This window comes from Aspergillus aculeatinus (assembly GCF_003184765.1).
Source record: "Aspergillus aculeatinus CBS 121060 unplaced genomic scaffold BO66scaffold_12, whole genome shotgun sequence".
Classification (NCBI taxonomy): Eukaryota; Fungi; Ascomycota; class Eurotiomycetes; order Eurotiales; family Aspergillaceae; genus Aspergillus; species Aspergillus aculeatinus.
The window spans coordinates 316,196-339,789 of record NW_020291481.1 but is presented as its reverse complement, the minus strand read 5'-3'; the positions used below and the strand labels follow the sequence as shown (position 1 = coordinate 339,789).

The 23,594-nt window shown below is 51.6% G+C and overlaps 7 protein-coding genes across 7 annotated transcripts; 6 read left to right on the top strand and 1 right to left on the bottom strand.

Moving 5' to 3' along the window:
- Positions 1 to 362: 362 nt before the first annotated feature.
- On the bottom strand, positions 363 to 1,530 carry BO66DRAFT_317516 (ArsA family ATPase; the record flags this gene model as incomplete). The annotated part of the gene is made up of 3 exons (XM_025643565.1): positions 363 to 411; positions 481 to 1,070; positions 1,144 to 1,530. The coding sequence occupies 3 exons, from the start codon at positions 1,528 to 1,530 to the stop codon at positions 363 to 365; spliced, it is 1,026 nt and encodes a 341-aa protein (XP_025506180.1).
- A 3,999-nt stretch (positions 1,531 to 5,529) lies between these two features.
- On the top strand, positions 5,530 to 8,000 carry atfA (bZIP transcription factor atfA). Its single transcript, XM_025646922.1, has 3 exons — positions 5,530 to 5,669; positions 6,088 to 7,237; positions 7,301 to 8,000. The coding sequence occupies exons 1-3, from the start codon at positions 5,564 to 5,566 to the stop codon at positions 7,602 to 7,604; spliced, it is 1,560 nt and encodes a 519-aa protein (XP_025506179.1). The 5' UTR covers positions 5,530 to 5,563; the 3' UTR covers positions 7,605 to 8,000.
- Positions 8,001 to 8,530: 530 nt separating this feature from the next.
- On the top strand, positions 8,531 to 11,971 carry BO66DRAFT_33612 (tubulin gamma complex associated family protein). The gene is made up of 2 exons (XM_025644267.1): positions 8,531 to 9,916; positions 9,972 to 11,971. Exons 1-2 carry the CDS (start codon positions 8,644 to 8,646, stop codon positions 11,846 to 11,848), a joined length of 3,150 nt encoding a protein of 1,049 aa, XP_025506178.1. The 5' UTR covers positions 8,531 to 8,643; the 3' UTR covers positions 11,849 to 11,971.
- Positions 11,972 to 12,451: 480 nt separating this feature from the next.
- Positions 12,452 to 14,398, top strand: BO66DRAFT_33609 (WKF domain-containing protein). The gene has a single exon (XM_025644264.1). The coding sequence runs from the start codon at positions 12,714 to 12,716 to the stop codon at positions 14,082 to 14,084; it is 1,371 nt and encodes a 456-aa protein (XP_025506177.1). The 5' UTR covers positions 12,452 to 12,713; the 3' UTR covers positions 14,085 to 14,398.
- A 239-nt stretch (positions 14,399 to 14,637) lies between these two features.
- Positions 14,638 to 16,233, top strand: prs2 (proteasome core particle subunit alpha 1). Its single transcript, XM_025646921.1, has 5 exons — positions 14,638 to 14,683; positions 14,756 to 14,815; positions 14,922 to 15,016; positions 15,076 to 15,288; positions 15,358 to 16,233. Exons 1-5 carry the CDS (start codon positions 14,677 to 14,679, stop codon positions 15,742 to 15,744), a joined length of 762 nt encoding a protein of 253 aa, XP_025506176.1. The 5' UTR covers positions 14,638 to 14,676; the 3' UTR covers positions 15,745 to 16,233.
- Positions 16,234 to 17,643: 1,410 nt separating this feature from the next.
- Positions 17,644 to 18,404, top strand: BO66DRAFT_436425 (uncharacterized protein; the record flags this gene model as incomplete). Its single annotated transcript, XM_025650925.1, has 4 exons — positions 17,644 to 17,656; positions 17,738 to 17,972; positions 18,039 to 18,204; positions 18,276 to 18,404. 4 exons carry the CDS (start codon positions 17,644 to 17,646, stop codon positions 18,402 to 18,404), a joined length of 543 nt encoding a protein of 180 aa, XP_025506175.1.
- Positions 18,405 to 21,577: 3,173 nt separating this feature from the next.
- On the top strand, positions 21,578 to 23,551 carry BO66DRAFT_369604 (glycoside hydrolase family 18 protein). Its single transcript, XM_025645379.1, has 7 exons — positions 21,578 to 21,910; positions 21,968 to 22,068; positions 22,142 to 22,395; positions 22,453 to 22,482; positions 22,536 to 22,585; positions 22,634 to 22,694; positions 22,759 to 23,551. Exons 1-7 carry the CDS (start codon positions 21,725 to 21,727, stop codon positions 23,415 to 23,417), a joined length of 1,341 nt encoding a protein of 446 aa, XP_025506174.1. The 5' UTR covers positions 21,578 to 21,724; the 3' UTR covers positions 23,418 to 23,551.
- The last annotated feature ends 43 nt before the right edge of the window (positions 23,552 to 23,594 follow it).

Sequence of the window (23,594 nt, the reverse complement as noted above, 5' to 3'; positions counted from 1 at the left end):
TCACATGTGAGCAACATGACCCAGGGCCATAGGCACATTGACACTCAAGACTCTTCAGACATCAGGCTGCTCATCGAGATTGCTAAGATTTTGTGGTCGAAGCGAAGGAAATGAACATTATCGAAGAGTATAGATGGAGCTGCAGGCAGAAGGTAAAGTCATAGTACAGAGATCCAAATCAACATGCTGATGCGGAAGACAAACCTCTTGAGCTAGTACAATTCCCCAGCTCAAGAAGGGAAGATCAATATTCAGAATCACCAAAACGCTTCTTGCATTACTGTCTATGATCTTTTCGTGACTCATCCAGACAAAAGGCATACTTGCAGCAAAATATCATGCAAAGAATCGTTCTGCATCCATTAGTTGCCCTCCGGGGGAACATATGGGTTCACAAGCATGTCGCTAAACCTGTTTCCTGAATTAGCATCGACTTTCAATGTGTCTGAGCTACTCGGACACTGCTAGGTCATCACATACTTCTCAAGCTTCTCCTTTCCTCTGACTTCCTCAACCAACAAAGGCATCCGGACAACGTTGAAGTCCTCGTAGAGTTCCCCGATCTGCTCAAGGTACTTCTTCTGCATCTTTCTGCGTGCGTTACACTGTTCGCACGCGCTGCTCTGCTTGGGGAATAACAGTTGGTTGACGACGATAGCATGGGTGTCGATGTTGTAGCTGGTCAACTCCTGAATCATGCGCTCGGTTTCGTACAGAGACAGGAACTCAGCGATGCAGACGCAGACGAAGGTGGTAAGGTCGGCATCCTTGAACTGGGAGTTCACCTCGCTAATCGTCTCCCGGAGAGACTCCATCTTCTGCAACAGCTCGTCGATATTCTGACCGCCGGGCAAAGCTCCACGGGAGCCCAGAATGGAGTTGAGCATAGGGCCAAACTGGGAGGACAGCTGCGACAGTTTCGCGAGAGCCTTCTCGAGGACGGTGGGGAATTGGAGGAAGCGGAGAGTGTGGCCGGTGGGCGCAGTGTCGAAAACGATAACCTCGTAGGACAGGGACTTGACTTGCTTCAAGACCTCAGCGAAGGACATGGCTTCGTCAACACCGGGGATCTAGTGAACCAATCGTTAGCCAATGTAAGCTCCGTGATGCATGCGCGCAAACGCCATGGGGCGCGGAGCGTACGCTGAAAGCCAGATCCTGCATCATGCCGCCCACACCCATCCCGGACAAAGGATCATCTCCCTGGCCTTCACCACTAGCCAAAAGGTCCTGGATACTGCCATTGGGGTCGATCTCCATGGCGCTCAAATTGGTATAGCCATCGACCAGTCGAGCCTCCTTTCCAAACTTCTGTCCAAAGGCATCGCTCAGGTTGTGTGCGGGGTCGGTGGAAATAAGCAGAACGGACTTGCGGACTTTGGCCAGCTGAATCGCAAGCGAGCAGGAGGTCGTAGTCTTGCCGACACCTCCCTTACCACCGACGAAGATCCAGCGCAAGGTTTTCTGGTTGACAACCGACTGGAGCGTGGGCTCCATGAGGTCGTCGCTATGCACGACAGCGGAGGACATGGTAGGGGGTCGAAAAATAGGGAAAGGTTCAAGACTATGGTTTTGGTTGTGTATCTGGTCTGGAGAACAGAGGTAAAAAAGGAGTAAGCTTTAGTTAGCGCTTGACAGACTTGCAGTGTTGATTTGGAGCTTGGACTTTACCACGTAACTTACGGGTTCCCCGCAGAGTCCTGAAACCTTCGGATAAGGCGGTCGGTGGGATTTCGAGAAGTTTCGTAAGAAGAGCTGCGTCACCCCACGCTAACTAGTAGTTGAGGGAGGTAAATTGACAGGCCACTTGGAAGGTACTTCTATACAGCAACAATGGTTCGCGAGAGTCGTACAGCGCCAGAGACAGCAGGCGGTTCTTGTCTCAGCTCTTTTCAGCAGTTGCTCAAGCGGCACGTGCCACGTGCTACGTGCTAGAGCCATCACGGGTCATTTTACCTTGTCTTCTGCCTCAGGCGCCGCAACAACCCCGCGCACTCATCAAGTTATGTAGTCTGTATAGAGTTATCGCTCCCTATCGCTTCGAATCACCCCCCCCTCCCCCCGCGCGACATGCAGTCCATCCCCATCTCAGACGCCTTCCGCAGATTGACACACCCCCTGAATGTGTCGGAGATCAAGTCCCTCTGCAACGGCTAGCAGCCGGTTGCCCAGTGGTCTTGGGAAACTCTCTTTTGAGTACACTCCGACCTGAACGGTCTTGCGATCAAGTCCATGCAGTGGCCCCATATTGCCTGGAATCCCTTCAACACTCATCGGTGATGCGGTTGTCATGATACGTTCAGTCAGCATCGGGATTAGCCAAGCAGGAGTTTGCATCGCTTATACAAAAGGATGTCTACTCCTTGTCTTCTTTGGGACCCTCTTTAGTGGCACTTGATCATTCACACTCATGCTATCAAGCCGCGGAAATATTATAGATGGCAATAAAGCTGAGGTTCAACCTGCATAGATGTCTGGTAGGTCTACAGTTGGAGAAGAATGTGATTCCAAGTGTAGTTAGTGCATTGTGCATCAAATAGAGTAGCGCTGGCAAGCACGGAGCACCTCATCACCACAACATCCTCCGCGTAAAATGAGGCTCTACATGCCGTGGATCACATATTATATTGCTCAATCTACTCATGTTTCAACCTAAAACAGAGATAGCATGAACCTTAAAGAAGACTGCCAGTCTAGCTCTATCTCGCAATACCTGTATCTGTACCTGTACAGTGCTTCCAACTCAGCCGGTCTGGAAGTGGTACAGTCCATGAGCGATGGTGTAGCTTGGACGTCGGTTGATAATGTCCGACTGCATCATGATCTACCTCCCTCCAAGGTCAAATGGCAAAAGACTGCTTTCGCCTCAGCCGATAGCTTCAATGGAATCGCGAATTAGAGGTACAATTGTTGAATGATGGACTAGCCGTGATACCTTCTTATAGGCGGATTGCAAGATCCGGTGCTAGAGTCATTTTTAATACTCCGTACCTCCACCAGAGAATCCAATACAACCACTGGCTGCATCTTTGGACATCGTCTAACTTGGATCCACGTGTTTGCCCCCAAAATAGTCTATGGAAAACAATCCGTGTCAATTGGTGTTGTTCCCACTTTGACACGGAATGCCTATAGCCGAGTCTACCATACAATGTATGTAAGATGGATGAGTACTCGGTAAAACACGCGCCATGGATCTATCATGCACCCTGGGCTATCCGGCCTTGCTAGCTCATTTCTCCTTTGCATAAAATGCAGTTGCGTGCCTGTGCTCCGTTTTGGGGGAAGCTAAGGGGAATAAGCCTCCCGCACCTGGAGACCCGGCTTTGGGAGGGTGCCTGCCACCTGGAAAAGTCTAAAGTGGACACCACAAGAACGATGCTGAGCATGAACGGCCACAAAATATTCACAGCAAGAACTTGGACAGCGATCGGCTTATCGACTATCAATTATCGACTATCGACTATCGATAGGTGTGTTCTGGCCGGCCTGTTGGGGCTCCATGTGGAGAGACACAATGAACTCCAAACTTACTCCTCCTCCCAAGTCTTTCCTCCTCGGCATGGAAGGCTCACACCATCTGGCCGAGTCCGATCAGCCATCCAAAGATTGGGGTGGCAACCCAATAGAGACTCCTACCGAACCGGTTTCGATGCCAATGAGATACCGCGACAAGGGTATCACGTGATAAAATCCACGGGACGAACGTTCCGGAGCATTGCGTCATCGAGGACGATCCAATCATGGAGAAGATGTGTCACTCAACGTTCCGAAGAAGATTCCCCCTGAAACCAGCAGAACAGGTTAAGTTGAAATTGGAGCCGGAGATGGAAGGGGAGAGGAGGGGTCCCGGGGGGGTGGTGGTGTGGAAGCATAACCTGCTTGAGCCAATCCTGAGCCCTGGGAAGAGGGCCGTCAATGAGCCATTCATCCATTCATGCCGGCGATTCATGTCACCCTCGACTGCAGTCTCGACCACTGAGTCGACGCAGATCCTGACCGCCCTGCAGCCGGACAAACATAGCGTCCGATTCGTGATTCGTTCGCCTGGGCGGGGGCTCACAAACGGGCCCGTGAGTGGCTGAACTAAGGGAGCCAAGTGGGGCGGACTTTAGTTGGACATCGAAGAAAAAATTCCTGTCGTCGTCACCGTGATCTCATCCATTGCTGCCAAATCAAACCCCCCTTCTTCTTCTGCTGCTGCTGCTGCTGCTGTTTCTGCTTCTGCTTCTGCTTCTGCTTCTGCCACAGTCACTGCAGTCAAGTCAGTCATCAGTCAGTTCTGGCCTGCTTGTTGCACCTCGTAGTACGGAACTAGAAAATTAAGAATTATGTAGAAAGTGGTTGCACTTCTTGTGCCTACCTCCCCCCAACCTATTTTCTACCCCTGGATAGCGAAGCAACATTCTTGTAACCCGAGGCCGAAACAGCGAGCAAGCGCAGGAAAAAGACCTTGTCCTCGGTTGTTAAACTCGCCAGTTTTTCCGCCGTCATTTTCAACGATCACGTCCACCCGGATTCCGCTCGTCACATTGGTTGAAAAGTGTTCCCGAGAGCCCACCATCTCCAAGACCCAAGTTCTTCTGTCCAAGTAAGGGCCAGCCAGCATTCGCCTGCATAATCATCCAGTCAATTTTTTTTTCCCTGGTCTAGTCAACTTTTTTCTTTCTTTTTTTTTCGGTTGGTCCTTTTCCCCTCTGGGTCTCCTTTTCTTCCCGTTGGCTATCAATAATCTATTCCGAAGGCTTTGGAAGAATCTGCCCGGAGACAGATACAGTATTAAAGAAAAAAGAGGGAAGGCCAAAAAAAAAAAGCTTCCAGAAAGAACGGCTGAGTAGATATAGATCCTAGAACCTTGTAAGAAGGATGACCGCAAAAAGCAAGTATCCATTCAAAAAAAGGAGAGAATCTCCGAAAAGAAACAAATTATCTTCATTATTGGTGAGGGTTGCACTTTGGCTGGTACCCGTGGGCTTTTTGTAGTTCAGGGTTGCATGGTTCCGGACGTGACATAATAATAAGACCGAAGAAAAAGAGAAAAAGAGAAAAAGAGAAAACGAGTCGAGTTCATTTTAGGCTAGGCTTAGCTCACGACATTCGACCGCCTCCCCTCCCTCCTTCCCTCCCCTCCCCTAAAACTAAAACTTCTCCGGGCCTGCCTACGTCACAACTTTTCTTTCTTCCCTTTCCACCTTCTACTCATACTACCACCATCAACTACTACTATTATCATCTTACTTACGCCAGTCCAGTGACCCTCCTCGGGTTGAACTACAGTACTTCCCATCCCCAATCTCTATTTCGCGACTGAACAACCGGACGACAACAAGTCGATTGACCAGAGAGTCGGCGTCAGGCCTTGCTTTCTCTTCTTTCTACCTGTATCTGTTATCCTTGTTCTAGTCGTCGCCATCTGTTCTGGTCTTTGCCACTTCATCCGCTCGCTCTTAGCCCTTATTTTTCTTTTATTTTTCTCCCTGCCCGTCCACCACCCACCCCCCCCAAAAGTCACCTGCCGACTCCCTCGCTTTTAATATACCGACCATCACCCCCCTCAGAGACTATGTCTGCGGTCGTCGCTACGACTATTTCGACCAGCTTGCCGAATAATCCTTCGCATCGTAATTCATCGCCAATGGACGCGAAAAAAGCTGGTCTCGAGAGCGAAGGTGAGTGAGTGTGTGTGTGTGTGTCATGATGGGTTTTGATCCTCCGTGTGCGCGTGGATTCGCAGTACCTTTACCTTTTGCCTTATGCAAAATCGCTATTGTACTCTGCATTTCTCCCTATGCTCTCCTTGTTAAGTCTTGGCCTGTTTGGGCTTGGTTGTACGCCACTGTTCCTCAAATGTTTTGTTCAACGCCCTCGCCATCGGGATGACCTCACAATTGGCGTCATCGATGGCTATCGTTATCAGATCCCTTCAGATCCCTACCCGTCCATGCGATGCGAACACGACATCGTCGTTCGCATCCTAACCATCACTTCCATCATCACACCCTTGACCTATTGACTATTGTCGTCGCGCTTTGGGCTTCATCTACCCTCTTGGCTGCATTACTGACGCGATCTTCCTTTGAGCGACAGACTCCCGGGCGCCGTCGTCGGATGTCAAAGATTCCAAGCCTGATGTAGACTCTCAAACCTCGTTGGCGCCTCCTCCGCGACCAGCCATAACAAGTGCTACTGATACCCCCGACTACTTCAACTCGGTTCATAATCCCTTTTCTCTGGAACCCAACCCCTTCGAGCAGTCCTTCAGTGGCGGTGGTTCTGGCGAAACGCCAGGCAAATCCATACTTCCTCCTGTTGCAGCTCTCACTTCTCCTGCCCTGCCTGGCACTACCTCAGCCGGCGGTGGCTACGGCTGGTCCAACTCGTTGCGCTCTGGGCCTCTTAGCCCAGCCATGCTCGCAGGCCCGACCGGCTCCAATGATTACTTCGATAGTATTGGCCGGGGATTCCCTACTCCCAACGAATCCTCTCTCCGTACTGGCCTGACTCCTGGTGGAGGAGGCTCTATGTTCCCTGCCCCTAGTCCAAACTCCCAGGCACTCCTTCAACAGCTGCAAAGTGGTGGTGCGACGCCATCCACCATCGAGTTCCACCGGACTGCTTTGAATGCTGCGAAGAAGAATAGCCTTAATGGTCCCACGTCTAATCCAGCCGTTGAATCCGATCCAGCATCACAGTCCTCCAACATGGATATCAAACCAAGCCAGCCAGCAGGAGCCGACCCCTTCGGTCACCATGATGCTGCTGATGCAGCTAATGGACTGTTCATGCTAGCCAAGGGTGGACAGGCAAACCCTAACCAATTCCCTGTTGCCAACCAGACATCAATTCAGCCACAGAACATTCAGTCCAATGAACAATCCCTCGACGCTGGCGCTGATAGACGTAACTCGCAGAACATTAATGGGTTGGCCCACGGCGGCCGGTCGTCAAGTGATGCCTCTGATATGCAAGGCGAACAAACGAAGCCTGCTGCCAAGGGTAAGGCTAAGAAGGCCACTGCTGCCAAGACTGGTGCCGCCGCGAACAACAGGCGCAAGGCTGAGGATGCACCCAAGGGTGCCAACAAGAAGGTTAAAACGAGTAACAGTGGTAGTACCGAACCTCCTTCGGATATCGGTGACTCGGATGATGATGAGGACGATATGAAGAAGAAGGGCACGGCAGACACGAAGAAGATGACTGATGAAGAGAAGAGAAAGAACTTCCTGGAAAGGAACAGGTGAGCTAAATTTTCTGGTACCTGTCGTCCAATTCAAACGGTTATGCTAACAGGCAGCGTCAGGGTCGCGGCACTGAAATGTCGTCAACGAAAGAAGCAGTGGCTCGCTAACCTTCAGGCTAAGGTTGAACTATTCACCTCTGAGAACGATGCACTTACCGCCACTGTTACTCAGTTGCGGGAAGAGATTGTCAACCTCAAGACTTTATTGCTTGCGCATAAAGACTGCCCAGTCTCGCAAGCCCAGGGTCTCGGCCCTCTAATGATGAACGGCATGGCGACCGGATTTGATGCTCACCCCTATAATATCCCAAGCCAAATGGGAATGCAAGGGCCGCCAATTCCTGCCCAGGGGCTCCGACGATAATGAGCCGTGTACACGATTGATTTTATTCTATGATTAGCTCTTGGACCGCACTGAACATTGCAGAGAGCAGATGCCATATCGGTGCCAGTCCAGCCCGGCTTCTTTTTAAGCTCTGTACTGTTGGCTATTTGTGTCCCATGCTTCTGTTTTATTCTTACATTTTTTCTTTCTTTCTTTCATTTACTTCTACCTTTGCTTTGCTTTAAAAAGGGGTTTCTTCGGGGTTACCGGGGGCTTTTCTTTTTCATGGGTTAACGTTAGGGTTGTTTGGGATTGCTGCCTTTTTTAGCGTGTCTTACTAGGGGACAATAACATGGATGCTATTTCTATTTGAGTCATCTACTTCTCGACAGACCACGCATTGGGTTGAATTGACTTGAATTGACTTGAATTGGCTTGACTTGATTCCTGGTTCTCTCCTCGCCAACTACTCTCAAAGCAGCCAGCCATCTGCCTCCTGAGTTTGTACTTTTTCGTAGTGTAGTTCTTAGTCGCTCTGCTGGCTACCTGCCAAGTGTAGGTCTAGCTGTACGATGAATGTGCTCTTGTAGCATGTCAGAAAGCGTACCGACTGACTATGAAAAACCCAATTTCATGACGAGTCGATGAATGAGTATTCCGTAACTTATAGACTAGGTATACAGACGGGCAGTGAGGGAGGGCTTGGCGGGACGCGGCAAACCACTCAAACCGGACAAACACAAACACACTCACCCCCATCGGGGATGTTCCTTCTACGCGGTCGAGGCGGCCTTCCAATGCGCTTTCCTCAACACCTCCAAGTTTCCTGGATTTCATGCGATAATTTCATGAAGCGGCTGCCTACACTGGTGTAGGTCGCCATGCGTTGCTCGACAACGATCCAGTAAAGTGGAACCGTGCAGCATATACCTCCCACCTCTCGCCGCGTCCTCAGGCCGATCCCCAACTATTTCCCGAGTGAATAGTTTATTGGACTATTGCATTTATACCTGTGGGCTCTAACAGACCAGAGATAGCCACGACACATAGCAGGCAAACCCTGAACATACCACCAACCATGTCCGCCCGCCAACCCGCACGACCACGGCGCATCGATGACGCGCTCTCGCAGCTCGTCGACTCCCTCACCCCTCCGTTGTCGCATTCGGATCTTCGGGGCGAGTACGAAGGCGATGCGGAGGAGGCCTTGGCCGCAGCTGAAGAAAGACGACACCAAACATACCTCGAGCGCTCGTGGATCATCATCAATTCCTACACCACCACCTCGAGCGACCTAGCATCACCGTCCGGTCCCACGACGTATGGCGTCAATCGCCGCGGAAGCTTAGCCGGCGGAGAGAATGTCAACAACGCGGTGGACCTCATAAAGCGGAAACTTCTGCGTGAGAACGACAGCCCCGAACAAGCAGTTCGATTTTCCAATCTCTACTCGCGCCTGTTGACCCAGCCGGTCCTGTCTCAAAAGTGGGCGATCCTCTATCTCCTCTATCGACTCTCGAGCACGGATGACGATGAAGAGCAGGGGTTTGAGGGTGGTAGCCGAAGTCCTCAGTTCGAGCCGGTGCACCTGCAAAGTCCCCTGTTCAAGAACCAGAGGATAAACCCGGGCCGCGGGCCCAGGGTATCGGAAATCTCAGACGAGGACGGGCCTGCTGCCAGCTCTTCGGCATCGCAGATCCCCGCGCGAATCGAACGGCAAGCTGCGCTGAGACGGCAGCAAGAGATGGGACCGGAGAGGGAGCCGGAGTTGGAGCCGGAGACCTCTGCACCAGCGGCAAGATCCCGAGATGTGCGGGTCACGCGTAGTCGTGCCAATACAGGGGTACGAGATCATCCTCTCGAAGAGCCAAAAGGTGTGCAGCCGGAGGCGGACTCGGAACAGCGACCAAAATCAGATGCACCCCAGGAACCGCGACTGCTCCGTGACCTTCCTTTCAATCTGCAAGGGTTATCTTCCTCGAACCTACAATTCGAATCCTCGACAATTTTGAATCTGCCTCCCTCTGTGCCGGTACCTATAATATCTCTGCTAAATTCCCTTGCCGAGCCGTGCCTGTTGTATCGCGGCGTATCGGCTTTCGTGGGGAGTCCGACAAGTGGACTCTTGAGTCAAAGCCTCCAAGCAGCCCTTGCCAACAAGCTTCAATCCTATCTGGGTCTAGTCGCTACCTTGGAAGGAGAGATTCGAAGGGCCTTGGCTTCACCACCAGACCCTAACAATCCCAGAAGCACGGCCGCCAGCGGCGTCACGCTAAAGCGATGTGTTGTCTGGACAAGGGACGCGACGATGGCGCTACGGTTGATGAACCTGATTGTCGAGGAGGCACAGCGTAAGTACTATGGCTTTCTTCATGATAGTATACCTTTCTGATATCTTGCTCGTAGACAAGAAAGGCGGCCAACTGATTTCGCTGATCCACGGTCTCTCAACCTCTCACGGAGACCCTTTCGTACGTGACTTCGCGGAAAAGCTTCTCGCCCATGTGACTCGACCCTTCTACGACATGCTGCGGTCATGGATCTATGACGGTGAGCTTTCGGATCCATACAAAGAATTTTTTGTGGTCGAGCCGGAATCCAGACCCAATGTAGATCCGCGTCGAACCGCGACTTCTGTCTGGGACGATAAGTACACGCTTGCCGAAGAAATGGTGCCATCCATCATAACACAGGACTTTGCACAGAAAATCCTCCGGATCGGCAAGTCTTTGAATTTCATCCGCTACGACTGTGGAAACTCTGGATGGGTGGAAGAATACTCTAAAGAAACCTCGAAAGAACTGCATTATGGCGATACGGCTGGTCTCGAGGCATCAATTGACGAAGCCCACAAGACAACTATGGCGCGGTTGATCTACCTCATGGACGACAAATTCAAGCTCTTTGAGCACCTTCAAGCGCTGAAGAAGTACATGCTTTTGGGCCAGGGTGATTTCATTGCCCTGTTGATGGAATCGCTGGCGTCCAATCTTGATCGTCCAGCCCACTCGCAATACAGACATACGTTGACTGCGCAACTGGAACATGCAATCCGTGCTTCCAACGCGCAGTACGACTCCCCAGACGTGCTCAGACGGCTGGATGCTCGGATGTTAGAGTACAGCCATGGCGAGAGCGGCTGGGACTGTTTCACACTCGAATACAAGGTTGATGCTCCAGTCGACGTGGTCATAACACAATATGCATCGAGCCAGTACTTGAAAGTGTTCAACTTTCTGTGGCGTATAAAGCGCGTCGAGTTCGCCCTGGGAAGCACCTGGCGTCGATGCATGACAGGTGCTCGCGGCGTGCTAGGTAGCGTCAACGACAAGGTCGGCTCAGACTGGAAGAGAGCACGATGTGTCATCGCCGAGATGATCCATTTTGTCTGTCAGCTTCAGTTTTATATCCTCTTCGAAGTCATCGAGGCCAGCTGGGATAAACTACAAGCATCTATCTCGAAGCCCGGCTGCACACTGGACGACCTGATTGGGGCCCACAAGGAATATCTCGAATCCATCACGCGCAAGGGCCTCTTGGGCTCCCCTGCTGTACCCAAGACCACCACCACCACTCCCCAGGAAGAGGACTTCCTCAGCCAATTGCACTACATCCTCAAGGTCATGTTGGCCTACAAAGACGCCGTGGACGGCCTCTACTCCTTCTCCGTCGCCGAGTTCACGCGTAGACAAGAACTGAGCGCGAAAATCGAGACACGCACCGCCCAAGGCCGGTGGGGCCTCACTGACAGCGACGTCCTTTCATCCTCCTCCAGACGAACCCGGGCCCATAAAGATTCAGTCTCATCCATGTCCCCATCTCTGGCAGCATTCACTCCCAACCTAGGCGGTGACGACATCGGCACTCCGTCATCGCTCGCCGACCACGGAGACCTCTCCGCAGACGATCAGATGCTCGCATCCCTACAGGCCCGTCTCCGCGACCTTTCCGCCGAGTTTCGATCCCGGCTCAACGTCTTTCTGGGCGACCTCGCATACCAGCCGGACGTGGACATGCGCTTTCTTGGCGTCGTTATGAATTTCAACGACGTCTATCAACCGGCCCGGAAACGCCGAAGCACCGGGTCCGGGAGCTCGCGTGACAAACACAGGGCGAGGCGAAGGGCGGCCGCCGCCAATGAAGCTGCTACTTCTGCGACTACTTCCACCATCGTGATGGAAGAAAGCAGACCGGCATCTGCGTCCAAGGAACCGACAGCCCGACGGGAGAGGAAAGATCCGAGAACGAGCGGCAATGGGAATGAGAGCGGGAGTGCCAGCTGACCCTGTGCCTCTCTTCTATTCATTTTTGTCTTCTGCATTGAAATTGGTTGCGATCGACCTTCAAGGGCTAGCTAGATTTGCCGGCGGCTGGGGGTGTTCTCTCGGGGTATTGTGCGTTTTCATCTTGGGATCATGGGTTCATCGTGTTCAGTGGTTGATATCATTGGGGGGTTTCGGATTTTGTTTTTGTTTTTATGAACTGGGTTGGATGACAGTGACACGGCAGCAGCAAACAAAAGCTTGTACATGTACATACACAGGTCCGTTGTAAGCTTAATGATGATGACGACGATGATTGCGGTGTTCGAAGAGACAGACAATTATCTTCAGCATAAACTGAGATCAATCATCGAGATCAATCGCTGTACTGTACAACACAGTACGACACAATACCAACAACCAGCAGCATTGGGAAGCAACCCTTATCATGGAATATAACCAACAACAAGCCTTCTCGTTTACTGGAGCCATTCCATCCTGGCCTGTAGCCACGAAGCCTACCACCTAAGTTACCTAATAGCCCGCCTGGGGGGATGGGGTGGGCAGAACAACCCCATCGGAGTAACTACGCAGTCCTCACGTGAAAATTTCCCTCCGTTCCCCGTTCCACCGCCCCCCCCCCCAAAAAAGTTTCCAACGCAAACAACAACTTCAGTTCACCCTCAACGATCCCAACGTGCCCACCTCCAATTTTGGGTGGTGATTTGCTTTGATCGGAATCCTGAGGGCTACGCGACACGGATCCTTGTGTTGGGGAAGGTCGAAATTACGGGACTTTATTGTTGATACTGGTTGCGGCTTTCGGTACTCGTTTCAAGGAGTTGAAGATTGAGGGTTAGGATTAGGATTGGGACGGAAGATCGCTATGGCTGCTTCTGAATTGGCTGTTGCGAAGAAGAAGGAGGGGAAGGTTAAGGTTAAGGTCAAGGAGGTGAAGGATAAGGAAGAGAAGAAGGAGAAGAAGAAGGACAAGAAATCCAAGAAGGAAAAGGAGGACCAGGACGAAAAGGTCGAGGAGGACAAGGACGAAAAGAAGAAGACGAAGAAGAAGGAGAAGAAGTCCACGAAAACCAGCACGGACGAGCGCGACGACTCCGTGAGCGAAAAAGCCGACACGAAAAAGCAATCGAAGAAACGACGTCTGGAAGAAGATGATGATGATGATGACGACGACAACGAGGCGAATGCTACCACCAAGGGCAAATCGGCTGCGGATGAAGAGCGGAAGCAGAAGAAAAAGAAGAAGAGGGTCTCGTTCTCGGCGGACGTGAAGCTGGAGGATGGCAGCGGAGACTCCGAGGCGGAGGATATGGAGGTCGATGGATCGGAACAACAGCAGCAGCAGCAACAGCAATTAGAGGTAAACGGCGCTGCGGAGGAGATGGATTATGAAGGAGATGGGGAGGAGAAGAAGAAAAAGAAGAAGGAAAAGAAGAAGAAGAACAAGGACAAGGATCACAAGTCCGCCGCTACGGCTGCTGACGTCAAAATCCACGAGACGCCCATCCTCTCCTACCTCAGTCTCTATCACAACCACCGGTCGGCGTGGAAGTTTCAAAAGAACCGCGAGACGCACTTGTTCAAGCATGTGCTGTCGCTGGAGCAGGTCCCCGCGCGGTATAATGCGGCGCTCTTGGCGTATCTGCAGGGGTTGAAGAGTGAGGGTGCCAAGCTGCGCTTGAAGGAGATTGCGGAAGAGGTTGTCAAGGCCGACGTGGAGGTGGAGGAGCAGGAAGAGGAGGAAAAGAAGAAGAAGAAGTCGACGACGCAAGCTGAGGAGGATAAGACGGATGGAGCCGAGGAGAGCACTGATGTGGCTCCTGAGCCCAGTCACAAAAAGGCCGTCGCCTCGTTCCGGACGCTTCTGTCGGAGGGCAAAGAGAACCTTGAAGGTCTGGAAGGCACCGAGGGCCTTGACGCTACGCAACTACAGAGGCTGCAGAAGAGACAGCGCGCTGAGCTCATCCTCTGGGCTGTCACCGGTGCCCTGTTCAATCTCGAGAAGCCCAAGCCTCCCCCACGGATGGCGAAGAAGAACCAAACGCCGGCCAAAAAGAAGAAGAAGAACAGAACCGCTATCATCGAGATCTCCAGCAGCAGCGAGAGCGACAGTGACAGCGACAGCGACAGCGACAGCGACAGCGATGACAAGAACAAGACCAAGAGTCCGGCCAAGAAAGATTCATCCTCGGACGAGAGCAGCAGCAGCAGCAGCAGTGATAGCGATAGTGATTAGTCACTTGATGCTATATGTTGTTCTTCAACCTAAATTGTGCAGACTGGTCTCTGTGCTTTGCTACTTCATGTGCATGACAACTCATCTCCGTCCACATATGGTGGTTATCATAGCTCTATAATTTTGAGCTCAAAAGTTCTAGATACCTGGTTCAACCATACAAAAGCGGTCTTTTGTCGGATCTACGGTGTTGTGTTTCTTCTTTTGTGATGTATTGTTAGTATAGACTTTCCGTATATACCTAGAAGCCTTCATATGAAAGAGCTGAAATCCTTGATATCAAGCCTGTATATTTCGAAAGCATTATAGTATCGCTGCTGTGTGGTTGCTGGGAGGAAATGTACTGTACTTTGTATTGGTGGCAGAGCAAATTGACAGAGACGGGGAAGGCGGTGACTGGAGCTTACTCAACGGAGCCCCGAAGCTTAGAGCTTCGGCCAGGCACCCTCTGGCACGCGTCCTCTGCCTCCATCCTTATCCTCCCTCCCCCAAATCCTTCCCCATTACACATCTTAATCTCTCTTTGCTCTCAGTCCTTCCTCTCGATCGGCTCTGAATATCTAATCTGTGAGATACATATACCGCCGCAGCCATGTCTGGTAAAAACAGATCCCTTCCGATTGTGCTGGCTCGAATGACTTCATCGATTGACTGACAGCTTTTGTGAACAGGAAGCGCCTACGATCGACACATTACCATCTTCTCAGACCAGGGTCGTCTGTATCAAGTTGGTAAGTCTATCGCCCGTTATGAACCCTCTCCCTCCGGCCCACCCCGATGGCGCTCCAACGGTCACCGAGAACACTTGACTTACCATCGACCTCCATCGGCGCTTAGAATATGCCTTCAAGGCCATCACCTCCGCAAACATCACCTCATTAGGTGTCAGGGGGAAGAACTGCGCCGTGGTTCTGTCCCAGAAGAAGGTCGCTGTAAGTTTCCATGGTGGGGCTGAGGACGCAGGCACAGCATGGCCTGACATATATCCTAGGATAAATTGATCGACCCCTCCTCCGTTTCGCATATCTTCAAGCTTTCTCCTTCCGTCGGATGTGTTATGACCGGTTCCATCGCCGATGCCAGAGCGAGTGTTGACCGTGCCCGTGGAGAGGCGGCCGAGTTCCGATACAAGTACGGCTACGAGATGCCCTGTGATGTCCTTGCCAAGCGCCTTGCGAATATCAACCAGGTCTACACGCAACGGGTTCGTGCTTTGATCGTCTCACTCTGGGGTTGTGGGAGCGACGTTTACTGATACCAATCATCTGCTTAGGCTTACATGCGCCCGCTCGGCGTCGCCATGACCCTGATTTCCGTGGACGATGAGAAGGGGCCCCAACTCTACAAGTGCGACCCGGCAGGATACTATGTCGGGTACAAGGCGACCGCATCCGGCCCCAAGCAGCAGGAGGCGCTGAATCACCTGGAGAAGAAGCTGAAGAACAAGGACTATGCCGAGGGCAGCTGGGAGGAGGTGGTCGAGCTGGGCATCACCGCCTTGAGCAATGTGTTGAGCGTCGACTTCAAGAAACATGAGCTAGAGATCGGCATTGTCGGAGGGCCTCGGGCTGATGGCAAAGAGGGCACAGATCCAAGCTTCCGTGCCTTGACAGAGGACGAGATTGACGAGCGGCTGCAGGCCATTAGCGAGAAGGACTAATTGAGTTGAGGAAGCAAGCATCCATTGTTGTTAGAGACAAACGATCCATGAATACTACTTTTTCTGACGCTACTATTGGAACTTGATTCGCCAACCCCCGATCTGGTAGATGTGTTCCCTAGGTCTTTCCTCTTGACTTGTCAACTGCCGATCGATCTCAAAACTTGGACAGACGTCCGTGCAGGCGCTTACTCGGAGTCGGAGATGGCGAAGCTAGAGGTCCCGCTTGTTTCTTCAGACGGTGGCGATTTGGAAGCAGGGGTCAGAGTCAATGTGATAGACCTGAGGCCCTTGCTGCAAGATGACAGGCTTGATGAAATATTGGAGAGCAGACGACAGCGGCCCCGCTGCGGGAGTTGATTACAAGTAGCATCACACTGGGGCATGGAGTAAGAATCGCGTAGAATGCAGGTGTTGTCGGTGAGGTGGCCGACGCTCGAGCTTACATGAAAGCTCTTGTGCCTTGGATGTTTTTGCCACCGAGAACGATATCTGCATGGGGAGTCGGAGAATCTACTCGTATTATGTTTGAATTGAATTGAAGATAGTCGAGTTGAGACCGAGCCTGAGGCTGGTGCGTGGGTTTGCTTTTCCTCTTTCAGCTCTTGCCCGGTGTGTGTGGCTGAGCTGGAGATGTGGCTTGCCCATTGAGTTTTCACTCTCTGTGTTTCTTCATCTATCACGCACATTTGTTGTCTGGCAAGTCTATTATTATTGTTGTCACTATTCCGCATAATGCATACATGTTGACTCCGTCACCGGCGCCAACGGTTGTCGGTGGCTGATATCTTGTCCTGACTCCTGAGCCATTGCTGCTCCAGCCACTTATCCCATCTTAACCATATCTCCGAGTGTGATGACTCCGACTGGGTCTGTACTACTGGAAGTGTGGCGTAAGGAAGCGAGGACTCTCCAGCTGGAGTCTCTTTCACCACCGTTTCACTAGTCAACATGCCACGATGACGCTTTCCCCACCGAGTCAGTGTATCTGTGCACATTGCACAAATCTGACTGCACGGGTTGTTACCGAGATCTAGTGTCTTGTCTACCTAAACCCGGTAACCCATTGTGATATTATTGTGTTTCTGTCATACCAAATTCTTCGCTCGGCCACAACAAACAAGTGGGGTTGAATCCGGGTTCTGTAGTATTCTTTTCTACAATTCCATCTTCTTTTTTTCAAAATCAGGTTCCATCTAGTCAATTGGGCCTCAATTCAAATTCCACTATCGGTTTTTCATGTGGATATTGCCGAATTCTTGCTTCTGGGTCGGATGTATCCTTTCTTTTTCTTTCCCCCCCAAGTACGGAGTATGCATGATCTTATGCAAGCCCCATCAGCCTAGGGCTGGGTTCCTGTTCCAGGGCCAGCTGCATAGTCCCCACGCTTAGACTAGATATCAGCCCTCGCTCCAAATCGGAGACCCAGACATTGCAAGCGCTTCCGACACATGGCTCTCATGGGCTTGGCTCCTGCCGTTGCTCCACTATGGCTGTTGTTCTCCAGCTGCCATCTCTCGCCGCGATGTCTTGTCCTTGCTCCATCGGCTTCCCAATGCGTGCAGCCAGCCACGGTGGGTGGATGACGATGATGATGATCCCCTTTCCAGCGCAATCCCCCCCCCCATTGCGACGTTGAAACCATGGTGAGGATAATAAGCTTAAAAGGATATCGCCTCCTCAGCCATGGGACTGTAGAATCTGAAACCAACGCTCTTCTTCCTTTGGGCCCAACGACCTCTTCGCCTCGAGCTCTCAGTCAATTGGCTTGCTCCTTTCTTTTGGCCTTCTTCCTGCCAGGCGTCCAACTGTGGCCGAATCCACTTGGTTCCTTTAGTCTTTTGAAGATCCAATCGTTTGCCATTCCTTGGCTACTATATCGCAAACACCACTACTGCCATGGCTGACGGACGTAAGTGTTGCCATCGTTCCATGCGTGGAAGGAATAACACCATTCAAGAAGAAGAGAGGCTAATCGATCCGGGTGTCGCAGTCAACCAAGCTCGCGCCCTCCGAGTGGCAGAGCTCATCAACGACTACCGGACTCTTCTCATGCACATCTCCCAACAGAATGTCCAAGCCCCGGCAGATGAGTTCAACGAAGAGGGGTATAAAGTGATCCGAGACGGTCTGGCTGCTGCGCAGGCTTTGATGTCATCCAACTACAACCCTTGCGCGACGCCAGCCCATGCCGGCAACGTCGAAGTCGAGAAGGCGGAATTGCGGAGGTATGTCGATATACCACTTCTCCCCTTCACTCAGTAGCCTAGCCAAGACTCTAACCTCACTTTCAGGGTCATCCTTGACGCTAGCGCCAGACGATTCCAGGCGCATCGCATCTACTTGAAGGTCGCGGCCGCCAGACGATGGGTCATCAACCGCCAAAACATTCTGCGTGGACAGCGGCCGGGACCGCAGCACGCGGCTCAGTTGAAGAACGCCAGCAACACGTTCCATGCGGTGAGTTTCCTTTCTCAATCTTGATGCAATTCAGGGTAGTATCCAGTCTGACTGACCATCACTGCGCACAGGAACTGGCTCAAGTGACCGAACAGCACGTGGTGGCTGATCTGCGGGCAGCCGACACGCGGGCAGGTCATTGGCTCAACGACGACCCTTCTCTGCCTACAATCCTTCAATGGATTCGGTCTCACCCGTGAGATTTTTTGTGTGTCAAAGCCTGCGATAGAGCAGCGAGTCTGAGTGGTGTATGGATACGATGATGCCGTTATTCACGGGACTACAGTACCGGTTGGAAAGCGTCCACTGGATGCATGTTTCTCTATTGTTGCTCGGCGCTGGTCGCTTGCAATCGATGGGTTTCGAGAAGGAAAAGCTGTTATGTGTGGAATGTTTGGGCTTACCTTTTTCTTGGGTTTCAGTTTCTTCTTGTCGTGTTTTGAGTATGTGTTGACGGTTTATGATATCCCTGGATGTGATGCTTTACGCTAGACGTGAATTGGTTGGATGGATGTGTTTTCAACTCGATGTACAGTCCTGTACTCCGACTATATTGCATAACTTCTTTTCTGTTTCTATTCTTTCTGCTTGGAGTATATCTACCTACTCAAAGATCGAGTGTGACTCGTCTCGCTCTTCCCAGAACAAGCTGGTGAATATGCTGAGCCCACTGTATAGTGAGTGCCCTACATAGTTAGATGGTGACATCGTTTACTGTACATTTTCCAACCGACGGCAAACTCCGTTTCGCTTCAGTGGGTCCGGCGGTTAGAAGTGGAGACGGATAGGGAAACACCATGTCTGACTGTCTTTTTGTTCAGGAATGGGACACTAGACAACACCCGCAGCGGATGTACAGTACAGTGCAACTCAAGCGGCATCATGAGAGCATCAAATCCATCATCTACCGTGGGTACCTTCGTACCTGGTACAGTCCAGAGCCTGAAACAAGCAACCGGCCAAATATCTTGCTAATGGCTAATCCGATTTGCGGATTCAAACGATTCCGATCGGAAAAAATCTCTGGGCGAACATCAGAGCTGGACAGTGGGGTTGGTGTTTTACCATTGACTGTATGTACAGTAGCTTACTATCTGTAAAGCTCCTCTGCCGGAGATACCGAACGTGCATTTGAACCGTGGAGTCGGGGATTACCTTAAGACGAACAGCCCAGCTGAATACTTACCTGATCCTTGAGTCAGAGTCGACAACCCCCACAAGAAAAAAAGGGCTGAGAATGGGGTGGACTCACCCGTGTGCCGCTGCCGTTTTCTATGAGTACAAAGATTTTTTTTTTAGCACGGGAATGATGCATGGTGCCTTGCGCTTTATTTTTGTTTTTTCACTCTGATTGGATTTTGGGAGGGGATGCCAGCCGATGTGTGGCCGTGCAAATTGAGAAAAATACCTAGTAGATTACTGGATGGATGCTGATTGCTGAAGGAATGGAGGTTAATATTGATGTGGCCAATTGGATGGGGTTGGGTGGGGGTTGATGGACACTGCTGGGCTGCGGGCAGGTGGAGGGTTCAGCTGAGGTCGTACGGAGTACTTGTGAGGGAGATATCCACTTATTCCCGTCCCGTTGCTTTGCTTGTTGTCATGTTGTGTGTATCCATGATGTAGCGGGTTACAGCTGGGATGGAGTTGGGGCTGTCGGTCGGTGGGAATTTGATGGGGCAGAATTTGCGAAGACGTCGTCAGGGCGTTAGTGTTTTCTTGATATGGGAGTAACTTATCTGATATGAGTACAGTACTACCAGGTCAGGTTGGGATGGCCACGAGGGTAGGTAGGGTGTGGCAGCCACGTTGTTTCCTGTCCATGGTCACTGGTCACTGGTCACTGTTTCTGTACTCAACCATTCTGCCGTCGGTGGTTTCTTCCTGATGCCCTCATGCAAGGAACCCCTGTTGTTTGCCTCAATGCATGATGCACCTTGCACTGCTGCTGAGATCGATCTCTTCATTCCCAGATATGCATCATGCACAGGGGGCTGGTCTCTTTATATTCAACCGGGAGGCGAAAAGTGCGCGCGCGTCGGGGGACGGACTACGTCTTTGAGCAGGTACGAATATCTCTCTTTCTGAAGTTGGTTTGTGAGTGGCGACTCGCGAGGGATGTTACCTTTATTGGGGTTTAGCCACTGTGTTTCTACTCTGGTCACTGGGATACAGAATGCTAGTGTGTCACCGGATTAGTCCTCGAAGTTGAATGACCCTCGATTTTGGGGCTTTGAATGGGGAAGTCTGTTTGTCTGGGAGCCAAATACCAGATTTGGCATTCATGTGGCCCTTCGTTCACGCCGGTTCGTCGCCGTCGGTGTATCGAATGGGATATATCCAAGTCCCAATGTGGATGTCGAAGGCAGGCGGAGGACGGATCGAGTGCTGCCCTCGCTTCGTGAGCATGCCACGAATACACTCTCACTGGTAATTCCTATCAAATCATACGGTATCGACTCAGTCACTGAAGAGAAGTGAGGTATGGACTTGGGATCGAATCAACAGTTCCAAGAATAGAAGTGTCTAAGTTATCCGGCGGCGGTGCAACTGTGGCTAGGCAGGTGGAGCAAAGTGGCTTGCCTGCGCCGGCTTATCTAAATGCGCTGGCGGATCGGGTGACGACATGCATCCAAAGCTAACTAAAAGTAAACAAAATAATAAGCATGAATGTGCAGGGCCCATCGATAAGCTCTTCTTGGAAACGCCCGCAATAAATGAATCAGATCCTCAAACTAGCCTCTTCAAGGGTCCTTATGCCTCGATCATGCTGTATAATTGTGGCTGCAGTCATGCCCTGTATGACTCTGCCATGCTGCCAACTGTGACGGATGCACTGTCTGAAGAAGATGCGATACTGCAATCCCCGCGTGGTCGACTTTGAGTTTCGCACCCCGGGTTGTTATCACGAATAAGCGTATCTAGCCGAGGGCCACATTTCTTCACAGAGTCTCAAGTGATGGGGATCAAAAGGGCTATCTGTCATGCGAACCCGGACCTAGGCTCGATCCTCGAGGGGAAGACTCCCAATCTGATAGTCCGAGGCTCGGGGTCTTGAGCCGCCTGCCCAAGTATGGACCGAATGAGCTGAGCATCATGATCCAGACGCATGACGGCGATCAAAGAAATTCGAAGTCGTTGAGGGGCGAATCATGGGAGTCAAGGTTGCAGCATCTCATCACCGGGGACGGGGCAGGTAGCATTAAGGTAGTGGAATCTCAAACCTAGAATCCTTTAGTGAACCTTGGGATGGTCTTCGGGCTTGTGTGGCATGACTTATTGGTAGGTAGGGTAGGTAGAGTAAAGTAAGTTGGTTACTAACCGTCCAACTAAACCGCCAGGCCAAGGCGTCCGTAGCGGGATCATCCCCGGAGGCTGCCAAAACTCACGATCCACCAACGTCACACTTGATGGTAGAACGCCTTAACTGCTTACCCCCGGGAGGCTACAACAAACGACCATCTCGTTGGCAAGGCTACAGTTCAAGCACTATTTAAGAGTTGAACTCGTCCTGCAGATTATGGCCTTCTCTGCATCCATTCATTTCCTGGTTATCCTAACCATTGTGCTCATCTTCTCGTTCCGATACTTCGGAGACAATCAGACAGTGCCTCCGCTGCATCATAACTCCACAAGTACTCTTGTAAATACTACAACACCAGCTATGTCTTCCGGGCTCAAGTCGGTGGCGTACTTCGTCAACTGGGTAAGATTGCTGCCTATCGCAATGTGGGATGTACTCTCGATGCTGATCCATCCTCAGGCGATCTACGGACGCAACTACAATCCCCAGGATATCCCCGCGGACAAGTTGACCCATATACTCTATGCCTTTGCCAATGTTCGCCCTGAAACTGGTGAAGTGTGAGTTGCCAACTGCTATTTATCTTTCCCACTTCTTCCGCTACAACAACCCCGCTGACGTATGCATCATCAGCTACCTTTCCGACACCTGGTCGGACATTGAGAAGCACTATCCCACTGATTCGTGGAACGACGTCGGCACCAACGTCTATGGTTGCGTCAAGCAGCTGTTCCTGCTCAAGCAGCAGAACCGCAAGCTGAAGGTGCTATTGTCTATTGGTGGATGGACTTATTCGTCCAACTTCCCTGGCGCAGCCGCCTCGGATGCTAACCGGGCCAACTTCGCTACGACGGCCACCAAGTTGGTCACAGACCTTGGATATGATGGTATTTAGCCTCGTCTTCCTGGCTGCATGTCAGAGTTACTAATGATATATTTTGCAGGTATCGATATTGATTGGGAGTACCCAAAAGGTTGGTTTCGATGCTCCTGATACGTGCAAGGTATATTGCTGATACGCAGGCAGACGATACCGAGGCCCAGAACATGGTCTTGCTCCTTCAGAAATGTCGTGAGGTTAGTGCATCGCTTCAAGGGACGAATGATGTATGCTAACTGCCCTAGACGCTGGACAACGCCGCGGGTGCCAGCAGAAAGTTCTACCTGACCATCGCTTGCCCTGCTGGTAAGTACTAACCATAACCATAGTCCCGCGAGGAAGGTAGTCTCCGATATCTGACTCTCTACAGGACCGGACAACTACACCAAGCTCAAGTTGTCCCAGATGACGCCGTATCTGGATTTCTACAACCTGATGGCGTACGACTACGCCGGGAGCTGGAACACCGTCGCGGGCCACCAAGCCAATATATATCCTTCCTCTGACAAGCCCGCGTCGACCCCCTTCTCGACCAATGAGGCCGTGAACTATTACATCCAAGTCGGCGGCGTGCCATCGGCAAAATTGGTGCTGGGAATGCCCCTATATGGGCGTGCCTTCACCAACACCGACGGACCCGGCACCGCCTTCTCAGGCGTCGGAGGAGGAAGCTGGGAGAATGGTGTCTGGGACTACAAAGCGCTGCCCCAGGCTGGTGCCACTGAGAACGTGGATGCCAGCATTGGCGCGTCCTGGAGCTACAGTTCCAGCGCCCGCACCATGATCTCGTATGACACCGTCGCCGTGGGAGAGCAGAAGTTGAACTATATCAACCAGAAGCAGCTCGGCGGTGGGATGTGGTGGGAGCTTAGCGGGGATAAGGGAGGTAAGACTGCGAACAAGTCGGACGGCAGCTTGATCGGAACGTTTGTCGAAGGGGTGGGCGGGCTCTCGTCCTTGGACCAGTCGCAGAACGCACTGTCCTACCCGGAGAGCAAGTACGACAACCTGAAGAAAGGCTTTCAGTGAAGCCCCGTACAGATGCACCACATGACAAGGACATAGTGTGGTTTGACTTGCTTTTGGACATATACACGAGTTCTACATAGTTTTAAGGATTACATAGCTTAGATGGGTTTTTTTCGAATTTTTTTTTCAATTTGATTTGTCTCAAGATCACTATGGAACGATCAGAACGCACACGTC

Excerpts from the sequence above, each read along its gene's own strand:
- BO66DRAFT_369604 (XM_025645379.1), top strand. The coding sequence starts at position 21,725 with ATGGCCTTCTCTGCATCCATTCATTTCCTGGTTATCCTAACCATTGTG. Across the intron at positions 22,069-22,141 it reads CGCCCTGAAACTGGTGAAGT|CTACCTTTCCGACACCTGGT; the intron begins GTGAGTTGCCAA and ends ATGCATCATCAG. Across the intron at positions 22,695-22,758 it reads GACCATCGCTTGCCCTGCTG|GACCGGACAACTACACCAAG; the intron begins GTAAGTACTAAC and ends GACTCTCTACAG.
- atfA (XM_025646922.1), top strand. The coding sequence starts at position 5,564 with ATGTCTGCGGTCGTCGCTACGACTATTTCGACCAGCTTGCCGAATAAT. Across the intron at positions 5,670-6,087 it reads AGCTGGTCTCGAGAGCGAAG|ACTCCCGGGCGCCGTCGTCG; the intron begins GTGAGTGAGTGT and ends TTTGAGCGACAG. Across the intron at positions 7,238-7,300 it reads AACTTCCTGGAAAGGAACAG|GGTCGCGGCACTGAAATGTC; the intron begins GTGAGCTAAATT and ends AGGCAGCGTCAG.
- prs2 (XM_025646921.1), top strand. Across the intron at positions 14,816-14,921 it reads GGGTCGTCTGTATCAAGTTG|AATATGCCTTCAAGGCCATC; the intron begins GTAAGTCTATCG and ends ATCGGCGCTTAG. Across the intron at positions 15,289-15,357 it reads ACCAGGTCTACACGCAACGG|GCTTACATGCGCCCGCTCGG; the intron begins GTTCGTGCTTTG and ends TCATCTGCTTAG.
- BO66DRAFT_33609 (XM_025644264.1), top strand. The coding sequence starts at position 12,714 with ATGGCTGCTTCTGAATTGGCTGTTGCGAAGAAGAAGGAGGGGAAGGTT.
- BO66DRAFT_33612 (XM_025644267.1), top strand. The coding sequence starts at position 8,644 with ATGTCCGCCCGCCAACCCGCACGACCACGGCGCATCGATGACGCGCTC. Across the intron at positions 9,917-9,971 it reads GATTGTCGAGGAGGCACAGC|ACAAGAAAGGCGGCCAACTG; the intron begins GTAAGTACTATG and ends TCTTGCTCGTAG.